The sequence below is a fragment of the Rhincodon typus genome, chromosome 4, assembly GCF_021869965.1.
Source record: "Rhincodon typus isolate 14 chromosome 4, sRhiTyp1.1, whole genome shotgun sequence".
Taxonomy (NCBI): Eukaryota; Metazoa; Chordata; class Chondrichthyes; order Orectolobiformes; family Rhincodontidae; genus Rhincodon; species Rhincodon typus.
The window spans coordinates 69367480-69381920 of NC_063335.1; the positions used below are offsets into that span (position 1 = coordinate 69367480).

The window sequence follows — 14441 nt, forward strand, 5'->3', positions numbered from 1 at the left end:
TGGGACAACTGTTGTTTGTGATATACATAAATGATCTGGAGGAAGGTTCACCAGGATGTTGCCTGGTATGGAGGGCGCTAGCTATGAAGAGAGGTTGAGTCGATTAGGATTATTTACATTAGAAAGACGTAGGTTGAGGGGGGACCTGATTGAGGTCTACAAAATCATGAGAGGTATAGACAAGGTGAATAGCAAGAAGCTTTTTCCCAGGGTGGAGGACTCAATTACTAGGGGTCACGATTTCAAGGTGAGAGGGGAAAAGTTTAAGGGAGATATGCGTGGAAAATTCTTTACGCAGAGGGTGGTGGGTGCCTGGAACGCGTTGCCAGCGGACGTGGCAGAGGTGAGCATGATAACGTCATTTAAGATGTATCTAGACAGATACATGAATGGGCAGGGAGCAGAGGGATACAGATCCTTCGAAAATAGGCGACAGGTTTAGATAGAGGATCTGGATCGGTGCAGGCTTGGTGGGCCGGAGGGCCTGTTCCTGTGCTATAATTTTCTTTGTTCTTTGGTCCAACAAGTCCACGCTGCCCCTCTGAAGAGCATCCTACCCAGACCCATTCCCCTACGCCTGCATTTCCCATGTCTAACCCACCTCACCTAACCTAAACATCCCTGGGCACTATGGGCAATTTAACATGGCCAATCCACCTAGCCTGCATATCTTTGGACTGTGGGAGGAAACCGGAGCACCTGGAGGAAACCCACGTAGACACAGGGAGAATGTGCAAACTCCACAGACGGTCATCCGAGGCTGGAATTGAACCCGGGTCCTTGGTGCTGTGAGGTAGCAGTGCTAACCACTGACCCACCATGCCGCCTCAAAGTGTTCTGTTCTTTCTGTTTTCTGTCAAAACTCACTAAACCTGAAGAAGACCAGCTTCTCTTTCTTGCAACAGTTGCTAAACTGTTGATATTGTTGAACTGATAAGTCAGACATTTTGTAAGGGAAGCAGCCACCTTGTGTCTCTTTCCAACAGTGGAAGTATCCAAAGAAAGACCGCTGTAAAGCATCCTCTGGCCAGCAGAAGAATCATAAGGATTGTCTCAACAGCAGAACCTGGGAACAAACACTACTAAAATGTTAGTTCACTCTGTCCATTTTACCATTCTACATATGTAAGGGGAAGTTTAAAAGAGGACTAGAGTATTAATTAGCATTATATACCAACAGCTTACAACAGCTTATGTATGGCTAGAGTCTAGAATTTAACTACTTGTAATAAATAGTGATTCGCATTCAGTACAGAACCATGGTTTATGCTTTCTACTGATATGGATCTTAAGGTCAGATAGATTTTGGAATGTTATGGACATTTTGAACATCTTTAACTTCTGTGATAACTCCAGAAATAGGAGGGCTTGATTTCCAGTATGCTATCCCATGAGTTGTGACAAGATCCTGAAAGTTTAAGTTTTTGGCCTTTTTATGGCTGTATCATTCTATTCAACTATAGTATTAAAGTGCGGATTAGTACTTAATTTTAGTGCAATTATTTTTAAGAGGAAGTATTTTTGTATCCTTTCGTATAGGAACCACAACGGAACAGAATGGCAGAGGCACACTTATTCGGTGAGCAAAATAGTGGATTGCCTATTCAACGACAAGGTAGATATCTTGATTTTGAAGAAGTAAGAACACTTAAGCCCACCATCCTTACCGAATTGGATGATTATATCAAATGCTGGAGCAAGGGAACATTTGCTAGGGAACAAAGTTTGTATTGGGTCTTTCCAATACTTAATTGAGGGAAATTTCTTTGCACTTGGAATCAGATTTTAGATTAGCAGTCTGATCATATAGCAATTGTAAAGTTATCATTAGGGGTGTTAGTCAGATAGAGCTGGGTATAGGCAGAATACATATGAAGACAAACTCTATTTTTGGGTGAATTTGATGAGAGGCAATGTGTAGATGAAAAATAGGAGTAATGGATCGTTGTGCACACCAGACATGTTAGTGTGGAAATGGGAAAATTAGTTTTTGCAACTGATACTCTCACTGTGATTGGATAGGTAAGAATGGAATTATTTATATGCAGTACCACCCAGATAGATAACCGTAAAGACGGAAGATGGTGTGATTAACTATATGACAAACTGCAGACAAATTGAAAAGGGTGGAGAGGCTAACTTATCTTGATCATAATCGCTTAGGATGTTATTTGTGACTGATATAAGAGCCTTGATATAAGTACTGGGTGGAAACCTGAAACCTACACAAAAAATGCTGCAGAAACTCGGCAGACTGGCAGCATCTATGGAGAGAGAAACAATTAATGTTCTGGACAAGAATCATATGGGACTTGAAATGTTCATCTGTTTCTCCCTCCACAGAAGCTACCAAATCTGCTGAGTTCCTGCAGTATTTTCTGTGTTTGTTCCAAATAGAAACAGAGAAACATACAAAACTGGATGCAGGAGTAGGCCATTCAGCCCTTTGAGCTTGGTCCAGCATTCAATATGCTCATCCAATTCAGTACCTTGTTCCTGCTTTCTCTCTATATGCTTTGATCCCTGTAGCCCTAAGATTTTCAACATCAGCAATCTTTATTTGAATGTGGAACCTTGTTTGGAGGGATTCAAACATGAAGTTCTGGGCAATATGGGTGCAGATTTGGGAAGCAGCAACTCCATCAAACACTTTGGAGATGAAAGGAAGTTTGGAGGTGGGATGGTAGTGAGCAACAATGGAGTCAAGGCTATTTTTGAGGTGTTGCTTGATGAGAGATTCAACGAAGTGGTGGGATAGTTCCTGAAGAGAGAGAGCTGTTAACCATGATCCTCTTAGGCAGTCCTTTGGGATCCAGAATGAATTGCTTCTGGTGAATTTCAAAAGTTCTGAGACTGGTAAGTCCACAGCCCATTAGGAAGATTCTACCACATGCAGGGCACATGGAGCTTGAAAGAATAGGTTGAGTGTTTTCAAGGATTTGTGCACTCTCTCTGACACCTTGATTTCCCCTTGTTTTCAATCTTGATAGTGTCCTACAACCAGGATATTATTCCTTTAACTAGGTAATTTAGTTTTAAAAAGCTGTGTGGCCAGTGCCAAAAGTCATCCGATGTCATGTTCTAGATAATTTTTGATCACCTGTACAGAGATAGTATTGCATGTCTCTGGAACAGGTGGAAATTGAACCTGGGCCTTTTACCTCAAAAGTAGCTCTGAGCTACAAGAGCCCTTATGACTCAATGTTCTAGTGGTGGAATAGCCTAATATTGTTCCAATTAAAACTCGTTTATATTGTCCAATCAACCTACATGAACCCAATCCTTTTTTACATTGAGGTGAATTAATAGTGATTGAGTTTCTGAATGTGATTAAATTTTAAAATAAACTATAGCCAAATTTTATTTATATAGTACAAACCACATTTTCCAGCTGTACCACTATTAATATAACAATGTTTAACGCAGGTAATATCGGCAGCCTCTTTGGAAAGCAAAGTTAATGTTTAGTTCAGTATGGCTGTTCTTCAGAATATATCAAAAAGAGTCATTTCAGACTCTTAACTTTGTTTCCCTTTCTGCAGATGCTGCCAGACCTGCTTAGTTTCTTCAATATTTTGTTTTGGTTCCAATCTTCAGCATCAGCAATATTTTACTTTTATAATATTGGTAGCCATTTATGTAGTTATTTGTATGATTTTGTTTTGGGGGAAAAAAACATTCATGGGATGTGGACTTTGCTCGCTGGGTCAGCATTTATTGTCCATCCCTCATTGCCTTGAGAAGGCAGTGATCTGTTTTACCATGGGTTTTTGTGTGTCCTAGTCCTGCTCAGGGTTATCCAATTATTACATTGTGACTGGTGGAAAGCTGCTGATGTTCAGTGTGGTGACTGCAGATGAGCTTAGAATGAGACCTTGAGAAATTCTGGCCCAGAATGCATGGCAACAGACTGCACCATCTTGACATGTATGGCAGCAGTCTGGCTGAGAAACAATTACAAGAACACTGGTGAGAATATAATAAAAATCACCTTTTATGCTTCAAAGACCTGATGCCATTTCCCTAACTTGGCAACACAATAAACCTCGTAATGTATTAGAGGACCGTTGGCTGGAGTGCTGTGATACCAAGATCTCCTTTGCTTAATCCACAGTGATGATAGCAGTAGTCTGAATGTGCATGCTAACTGAGCTTGCTTAACGTTGGGTGGCTACTGTTTGTATCACAATGTAAGTTGAGATCTTGGCCATCAGACACTGCTTCGTTGTTGGCCTCACTAATGTATTGATAGAGCTAGTTAGTGATGGTGTGGATACTGAAGGATGTTTCCTCTTGTAGGGGAGACCAGAGCTAGGGCATACAGTTAAGAATATGACATCTTCATTAAAGTTGAGGATATGGACATTTTGTTTTAAGGTTGTTGGTCTGTGGACTTCTCTTTCCTCCAAGAAAGTAGGAGACTAGGTCATTGATTTTATCCAAGTCTAAATTGGATGTATTTTTGATAGATAAGAGAGTGGAAGATTATGGGGACAGACAGGAGAGTGGAGTTGAGACCACATTCACATCAGCTGTGATCTTATCAAATGGCAAAACAAGCTTGAAGACTGTTTTCACTGCCTTTTGTGGAAGAGAGTGCCAAAGAATTATTACCACTTTTGAGAGAAAACAAAATTGCCCACCTCTGCCTTAAATGGACAAACCTTTTTATTTAAACAGTGCTGTTATGGATTCCATGCCAGCTCACCCAGTATACACCATGGCAGACATGCTGAGGTAGAATATATTTCTGAATATCTATTACAGGTTTCATGACAACTTTTCCTTTTTAAAAATTTCATAAAAGCCTATTCTAAACATTTAAGTACCCTCAAGTACGTAACCCTTATAAAAACAATTATTTGTGTGCATAATCCTGCAGCCAATCTTTTAATAATGTCTTGGAGCTGTCAGTAAAATTGTGAGCTTGCAACACCTCATTGTGATAACGATAGGTCTGGGAAATCATTCGTGTAGTAATAATGCTATAGTGATAGTACAAAAAATAATTTTCACAAATGGCTAATGCAGATTTTATCCAACATGCAGACGTGATCTTTGTTAAGTTTTTAAAGGACAGACTTTTTAAGTAACTTGACAGCTCAACAGTGCGACAGACATTATCCTCCCATTTAGACCGGCTCTTAGAAATTCATAATTCACAGCAGGGTAAGACGGCAGCAAAGAATTACTGTTTGAACTTTCAAGTAGTCCTGCTGAGTTCAGATTTCTCTCGTTTCAGTCATATCCCACCCTTGTGCACTTTTGGCAAAAATGGGATCTGTCAGTGCTGGAACTTGGGATCCGAGTTTCCAGTATCATTTTGGGATACAATGTAGAGTTTCTAGGACGCACAAAAATATGGGTTAATGTGTTATCCCTCCTAGCATAAAATACATTGTCATTAATTTGGTGGATAGAAAGAACAAAGTCTATATTTCTATGAATATTCATTTTGGTTTTCTCCCCATCAAGGGATGAACAAAGGTTCATGCCATCTCGGTTCCTCTGCATACCGTAAATGTGATTGGGTTAAAGTTGCATTACCATTTATCTGCAAAGTGATTCGTCACGTCCGTGAATTAGAAACAAAGACTGAAGCATGGTTCAAACAGGTATGGCTGGGAGAAGCAAATTATAAAGCACAAAATAATTTTATGCAATTATTTCTCAATAAAGATACAGCCTATATTACTGTACACTTGTTGTAAAAGGTTGGTGTAGAGTACGCTGTCCTATCTTTGATCCCAAGGAGTACAGTATGCAAGAAATTTCAATGACTTGACTGCAACTATTATTCTAAATTTCGTCCATCTCATTTCTCTTGAAAGCATTTCAGATAAGATCGTCTAATTCAGTATAGACTGGAAATTGAAGAATAGCTGAAACTTAAATATTGATCTTTTCTTAACTGTATGGAAATATTGCCATATTTAATAGATATTTAGATTATCTGCATAAGTAGTGACTAGTAGTCAGCTAAACACCAGAACCTGAATTTCTATTTATTATCTTAGACCATAAGACTATAAGAAATATCAACAGGAGTAGGCCGTTTGCTCCCTCGAGAGCCTGCTCCACCATTCAATACAATCATGGCTGATCCAACGTTCCTCGTGTCCACTTTCCTGCCTTTCCCTATAACCTTCAATTCCCCCTACTGATGAAGAATCTATCTAACTCAGTCTTAAATATACACAAGAATTCTTACCCGTGCCACCCCCACCCCCGGCCCGCAGCTCTCAGTGGCAAGGAGTTCCAAAGATTCATCGTCCTCTGAGACAAGATATTTCTCTTCATCTCACTCTTAAATTGGCACCCCTTTATTCTGAGCCTATGTCCTCTGGTCCTAGACTCTCCCATGCAGGGAGACATCCTCTCAACTCTGTCTAGTCTGTCAAGCCTTTTAAGAATGCTATATTTTTCAATGAAATCACCTTTCGTTTTTTTTAAGCTCCAGTGAGTAGACCTGAACCTTTGCTCCTAAGGCAATTGCTCCATACCGGGGATCATCCTAGTGAATCTTGTCTGAACTGTCTCTGATTAAATGGCTTCTTTCCTTAAATAAGGGGACAAAACTGCTCACGGTACTCTAGATGTGGTCTGACCAACACTTTATACGGATGCCATAAGAATCCCTTACTCTTGAGCTCCAACCCCCTTGAAATAAGGGTCAGCATTTCATTTGCCTTCCTGATTACCTGCTGTGCCCATATGCTAGCTTGCTGTGTTTTGTGCACAGGTTCCTCCAAGTCTTTTGTGTCGCAGCTTTCTGTAGCTTTTCTCCATTTAACTGATACTTTATTCTTTTGTTCTCCCTTCCAAAATGGACAACTTCACATTTTCCCACATTCTACTCCATTTGATAACTTTTTACCCACTTGCTTAACCTATTAGATTCTCTGTGCAAACTGTTTTGTATTCTCTTTGCACTTTGTCTTTCCACCTATTTTTGTGTTGTCTGCAAATTTTAGAAACAGTACATTTGCTGCCTTCCTCCAAGTCATTATTATATATTGTGAACAGTTGTGGTCCCAGCACTGATCAATCTGGAACCCATTGGTTGCAGATTGCCAACCTGAAAAAGAAACCCTTATCCTCACTATCTGTTTCCTGCCCAATAGCCAATTCTCAATCTGTACCAATATGCTATCTCCAGCACCATAGGCTCTTATGATTTAACCTTTTGTGCAGTACCCTGTTGAACACCTTTGGAAGTCCATGTACACACACATACTAGTTCCCCTCTATCCATTCTGGTTGAGACTTCCTTGTAAAACACTAATAAATTGGTCAAAAACAATTTTCCTTTCATGAAACCATGTTAGTCTAATCAGAATCATGACTTTCCAGATGTGGTAGCTATGCTCATGGTCACCTGTTTGTAAAGTCATGAATGTTCATTGAAATCCCTCTCCAGCAGTTACAAAGAGGAATCCTGAGTCCCATGTTCAGCAGCACAAATCAAACTTTATTTGGACCTCCTTACCAACACAGCATGGAAGAGGCCTCTGGAGACAAACTCCAAAACACTAACTCTCCCAATAAACTACAGGATTTTTGTACATTCCGCATTACAATGATTACAGGCTACATTGAAATCAGTGCTTGCCACATCCCGTCTGACCGTTATACAATTCCCTAGACATTTGCCAGCTGCATTGTACTGAGTGGGTGCTGTTTGTTGCCTTGTGAAGCTGTGATTCTTTATTTTCCCAAGGTCATAATGGTTAAGTAATATTTTACAATTGCCCCCTTTCAATGCTATCTGTTTTTCAGTATCCTTTCACAAGTTAATCTGTAAGTACTTTTTGTTATATATCATTCGGTCCTTTGTGTTTATACCATTCGTCATATGTTCTCTGGCGCTTCATGTTTACACTATTTGTCCTTAAATCCCCTCTGCTGATGCGATGATGGCTTCTCTGTACTATTTACAGCAATTTGTCTAGAGGAATTCAGCTAAATTCCTTTGTTAGTTTGCTAGTTGCACTTACAATTTCAAAATACCTATATTTATAATATGTAATGGCAATTACTTAAAAAGCCTCTGATTATGGTGGGTTCAGACTTCTCCTTCTACACTTCACTGAATGACAAACTTTGGCCTAGTTAGTACCAGGCACTTACTAGGTTTGTCAAGGGTACTCCTTATTAAGACTGTCTACAGGAATATCATTAAATTCCCTGATGTTTAATACACTAAAACTATAGAAAATTAAAACTACTACCATTATCATACGAATGTGTGTGTACATGTATATGTACTAATAATTCCTTAATCAGTGTTAGTCCAGTTTCTTCCCTTCTATCCATTCTAAATAACAAATTTTAAAATGGCTTGCTACAAGGCTTCTATCCAAGCTTCCCTTATCAGAAATATCTGATGTTTACATTTGTTTGCTCTTTCCCACTAAGATGAGGCACTCCCTTATCTTCTTTGGGTGCAATGTGTGTGAAGGCCTCGATTCTAATTGTGGAAACTGCTTGATTCAGCTAACAATTCTCTTTAGCCATCTTATGTTAGCTAAGACCACAGTCGACCATTTTATGTTACTTTCAGCTATTGGCAGCTCCAGCAGTAACTGACTGTTTTTTCTAGAAACATGAATTTGATCAAATTCTTTTCTGCTAGCTTCCAGCACCTGTACGACCAGAATCCCAGGAATCAAGTCTGTATTCGGAAAGTACGAATGGGAATGCTGAGAGGTGAGAACATTAGATCGGTGAATATTTGACTTTAGGAGCAAGATGCTCCTTCAAGGAATATTTCAATGTTGTTTTTCTATCAATTCCAAGGTCTAGTTGGAGGTTGTATTTTAAAGTTTCTGAATCTTAAAACTGCCATATGTTAATGCCCTTCACAGAAGTGTTATCAAACAAAATGGAAAACAAATCACTTAAGGAGATATTGGATATTGGGGAAGATGTTCAAATGCACAATCAAAGAGGTAGATTTTAAAAAGTGTTTTAATGACCAGTAAAGAGACAGACTTATTTGGAAGGGAAATCTAAAACTTAGTGCGTAGTTAAAATGGATCAAGAGGCTAGAGTTGTAAGTGTATAAGTATCTTCATGTAGAGTTGGAGACACTTACTCAGAAGGGGAAGGATAACCATATAGGAATTTGAAAACCTGAATGAAAGTTTTATGATTGACCCGAATCAGGTAGTAGATTAGCAAGCATAGGGATGATGTCTGATTGGGTCTTGTGTGTTAGGTCTTTGACAGCAGCATTTTGGCTGTTTCTAATTCATGGATTAATTATTGACTTCTCTGTGAATCTATCTGTAGGTAATCATGACCATAATTCGTTTGTGAAATTCAATCAGTTTGAGGAAGAGAAGGGTAGAACTAAAATTGGCGTTTTTAACTTGAATAAAGGCAATTATGAGTGCACGAAGACTGAACTGGTTAAAGTGGGCTGAAAATTAGGTTAAAGGATGGGTTAGTAGAAATGCAGTGTCAGATGTTTAGGTGACTGTTTTAGAATATTTAGAAAAAATACATTCTAGTAAATGAGTGTTTGCAATTTCTTTTCTCAAAAGGCATTGGATGAATAATGTTTAAATATTTTTAAGGCAGAGATGGATTATGAATGAAAGATTATTGAGGATCTGCAGGAAAGTGGATTTGAGGCTAAAATCAAATTAGACATAGTCTTATTGAATGGCGGAGTAGGCTTGAAGCACCGAGTGACCTACTCTTGTTCCTTGTTTGTATGTTTGTAAGAAATTCTCTAAGGGAAGAGTGCACAATGAGATACTTACTTAACCCAGTCACATTATGCAGTACCAAGTCTAATATAATTTGCTGTTTAGTAGTCTCCAGAAACTATCAAAGAAACTACTAAGAAACAATCTGAATTTCCAGTTAGTATGAAAATTTGTGATTATTAATGCCCCTTGATCCCAAATATCTAATATTTCTTCTTTTATACTTTGTCCCACATTGTAGTTACTGCTAGGGGAGCCTGTAGACCACTCTCACTAATGACTACTTGTCCCACTATTCCTCATCTCCACCTAAACTGACTCTATATCTTGGTCTCCTCCTGAAACAAGATTATCTCTGACTACTGTGCAAATGCTCTCCTTTGTCAACAATGTTACTCCTCTACCTTTTGATGTAACTTTCTATTTTGTTTTTTCAAATCCTTGTCATCCTGCAGCCATGTCTTCATAATGGTTATCAGATCATACTTTAACCTGAATGCTATCTGTTTTCAGATATAGAGCCTTTAGTTTTGACTTTTTGCCATCTTCCTAACATCCAGTCTTGATTGGTACATTGCTAGTTTCTACTGCAGACAATAAAAGCTCATGGTGCAGTGGGTAATATATTAGCATGGATAGAAAGTTGGTTGGCTGGCAGTAAACAGAGTATGCATAAATACAACACTGATTGGCAAGATGTGATGAGTGGAGTCCTGCAGTGGAGTGCTGAGGCATCAACCTTTCGTCAATGACTTGGAGTTTAAGGTGGATGGTTAGGTAGAGGAATTGATGTTTGTCAGGGGTGGATGGGAACCTGGAATTCGGAATGCAAACTGACCAGCCATGAACTTATTAAATTGCAGAGCAGGTTTGAGGGGCTCTACGATCTACTCTTACTTTGCATGTTCATTTCAGAAACTTAAACTGATAACACCTGCATCTCAGGTGGTTGCCATGGACACGACCATGACTTGTGCTATGGTAGCAGCAGGTGGTCAGCAGTGTCTCATGATATTCTAACTGTGGTGGTCTTTCAAAGTAATTTTCAGCTATACAATAGCTACATCTGTGTGAGGTGAAGAAGGAAAAAAACAGCAAGAAAGCTGTGAGTATATCTTTATATTAGGCAGCTTAAAAGCAAAGTGAGCCATTCATCATCTGTGAAAGCAACAGCCAGTGGTTAAAAAGGCTCCAGAAGCAATCACCGTCTAGGCCTGCCTGTAGATGGTCAAGCACTGGAAATAGTAGAGAATACTGAAAAGTTTCTTCAGTTATATGACAACGATTCATAGCTTTTTAGCTTTGGTTAGAGGTTTTACTCTTTATAAATAGTTGTTTTACTCAGAAATCTGGCCTTTTGTTTTCTATTAACTGTGTTGATTAATTCTGACAAGTAAGTTAGGGACTCCTTATAATTAAGGGGAGGTGATAGCATTGTGGTATTATTGCTAGACTATTAATCCAGAAACTCTGCCAATGTTCTGCGGACTTGGGTTTGAAGCCTGCCATGGAAGATTGTGGCATTTGAATTCACTAAAAAAATTTTGGAATTAGGAATCATGAAACCATTGTCAATTGTTGGAAAAACCCATCTGGCTTGTTCATGTCCTTTAGGTATGGAAAATCTGCCATCCTCAACTGGTCTAGCCTACATGTGACTCCAGACCCACAGAAAGATGGTTGACTCTCAACTGCCCTCTGAAATGGTCTATCAAGCTACTCAGTTGTGTCAATAACTATGAAGTCTCAACAAAGAAGTGAAACCAGACGGGCCAACTGATATTGACCTAGGCACTGGAAAAGACATCAGCAGGAACAGCTATTGACCCTGAAAAGTCCTCTGTACTAACAACTGGGGGCTAGTGCCAAAATTGGGAGAGCTGTCTCTCAGACCAGTCAAGCAACAGCTTGACATAGTCACACAGAATCATGCCGTACAATGTCTGACACACCGTCATCACCATCCCTAGATATGTCCCCTCCCAGTGCAGAGTTAGTGGCAGACTTATATATAGCCAGGGAGTTGCCCTGGGAGTCCTCAGCATTGACTCCAGACCCCATGAAGTTCTCATAGCTTCAGGTTAAACAAGGGCAAGGAATCCTCCTGCTGGTTTTCTTTTTTAATTCATTCACGGGATGAGGCCAGCATTTATTGCCCATCCCTAATTGAGCAGAGAGTAGTTATGAGTCAACCACATTGCTGTGAGTCTGGAGTCACTTGTAGGCCAGACCATTTAAGGATGGCGGTTTCCTTCCTTAAAGGACATTAGTGAACCAAATTGGTTTTTCCCAACAGCCAGCAATGGAGTCGTGGTCATCATTAGACACTTAATCCCAGATATTTTCAGATAATTCCAGATATCACCATGGCGAGATTTGAACCCAGGTCCCAGAACATTGCCTGGGTCTCCGGATTAACAGTCCAGCAATAATACCACTAGGCCGTTGCCTCCCTTATGTGTTATGGACCAGTCCAAACCCCTATCAAATATAACATTTAAAGGCAATTGTAAGGTGCTATGTTCCAGATGTAATTCGACTGGTTACACTATTCAGCTTTAAGCATGCACACTTTATTCTTGCCCTACAGTAAAAATGCAAACAAAAGAAAGAATTGGTATAATGTTAACTGTGTTGGAAAACTTAACAGAATAATAGATTATTTAACAACTAAATAGCAACTGTTCCAACATAGTAACATCCCATAAACACACACTTGGCACTCAGTAAAATAGATGTCCTAAAATATATTGTCTCACATGCAATGTTTCTGCAGTCCAGGAGGAAAGAACATCAAGAAAAAATTCTGACAGGGAGAAACCTCCAGCATTTTGCTGTAGCAGGGAGAGATGTATGGCAGCTTCCACAAGCAGCTTCAAAACCCCAACAACTACTGGCAGCTAAACGAAAACCCTGGTTCTGTGGGAGCTTGATTCCACCCATTCATGCTTCCATTGTTAAACTTTAAAACAAACACCCAAGGACCTCACAAGCTGTTTATTCAATTGGCTTAGACCAGACAGCTCAGTGCATATGGCTCAAAACCTCTCCAAAAAAATCCAGGACAAAATACACCTCTTAACACCATAATATTGTCACATCTCTCTTTAAAAAAAAATGAATTGTCAATATACAAAAATGGCTTCATTTTTAAAAACCTTTAATCCCGTGCTATAAGTACACCATACATACACATTAAATTGACTCTAAGCATGCAAACATTCAATACTACAGTCCATTTCAATCTGTTTCTTCTGCCACTGAACTCCTTTGTTTTCCTTCATCAAGGTCATGACAATGTATCGAAAATTACATCCTCTCACCGCTCAAATTAAGTGGCTGTAACAATAAGCTCCATCTAAACATTTTTTTAATGTTTCCAGAAATGTTAATGGGTTACAATCAGTATATACAATTGTCCCAGACACACAAATGTTGAAATGTTGCAATGCCAACACTAAATTCAAGGTCTCCTTCTTAATTGTGGAATATTTCTGTTGATGAATATTCAACTTTGTGGAAAAATATGCAATAGGCCTTTCTATCCCCTCATCATCTTGCAAGAGTACAGCATAGTACATATGGCTCAAAACTTCTCTTCAAAATTGTCACCCTGGTCACCATATACTGATTCGGACTCCTCCTCCATGTTGAACAACATTTGGAGGAAGAACTGAGGGTGGCAAGGGAGGAAAATGTACTCTGGGTAAGTGTTTTCCCCACCAAGAGTGGCTCGGCAGCACTACTGATCAAGTTGGTTGAGTCCTGAAGGAGGGTGGAATTGAACCTGGGTCCCTGGCACTGAGGCAGTAATGCTGACCACTGTGCTGCCCAATGGGACAGACCCCAAACAAATCTAGCAACTCAAGACTGGGCATCTATGAGGCCCTGTAGGCCATCAATAGCAGCAAAATCGTACTTCACTGCAATCTGCAACTTCATAACTTGGCAAATCCACCCACTCTACCATTGTCATCAAGCCAGAGGATCAACCCTGGTTCACTGAAATCACAGGAAGGCATGTCAGGAGAAGCACCAGGTATACATAAAAATATGGCGTCAACCGGGACGAACTACCAAAGACCACTTGCTGTTTATGCTATTTAGCATGCAAGTGATAGAGTTAAGTGAGCCTACAATCTATGGATCAGATGTAAGCTTTGCAGTCCTGCCACATTCAGTCGTGAATGATAGTGAATAATTAAACAACTCACTGGAGAAGGAGTTTCCATAAATACCAATGATGGAAGTGCCCAGCACATCAGTGCAAAAGATAAGGCTGTGGCATTCCCAGCAATCTTCAGCCAGGAGTGCCAAATGGATGATTCATTTTGGCCTCCCTCAGTTGGCCCCAGCTTTGCAGATACTAGTCTTCAGCCAATTTGAATCACTCCATGTGATAGCCTTTGCAGTATCCAGTGTCTCCAACCGTTTCTTGCTATGGGCCCTGACAGCGTTCTGGCAATTGTGCTGAAGACTTGAGCTCCAGAATTTGCTGTTCCCCAAGCTGAGCTGTTCCAGTACAGTTACAACACTGGCATCTACCTGACAATGTGGAAAATTGCTTGGTTGTATCCTGTACACAAAAAGCAGGACAAATTTAACCCAGAGATAGTAAGAACTGCCGATGTTGGAGTCAGAGATAACACAGTGTGGAGCTGGAGGAACACAGCAGGCCAGGCAGCATCAGAGGAGCAGGAAAGCTGATGTTTCGGGTCGGGACTC

General features: G+C 39.9%; 1 protein-coding gene across 1 annotated transcript in view; it reads left to right on the top strand.

Moving 5' to 3' along the window:
• The window catches only part of LOC109931136 (coiled-coil domain-containing protein 178), a 332555-nt gene that overhangs the window by 6654 nt on the left and 311460 nt on the right, over window positions 1-14441 (top strand). The window contains exons 2-4 of the mRNA XM_048596128.1: window positions 1540-1615; window positions 5476-5615; window positions 8636-8709. Of these exons, the coding sequence (XP_048452085.1) occupies window positions 1558-1615; window positions 5476-5615; window positions 8636-8709 (272 nt within the window). The 5' untranslated portion in view covers window positions 1540-1557. The remainder of the gene's footprint in view (window positions 1-1539; window positions 1616-5475; window positions 5616-8635; window positions 8710-14441) is intronic.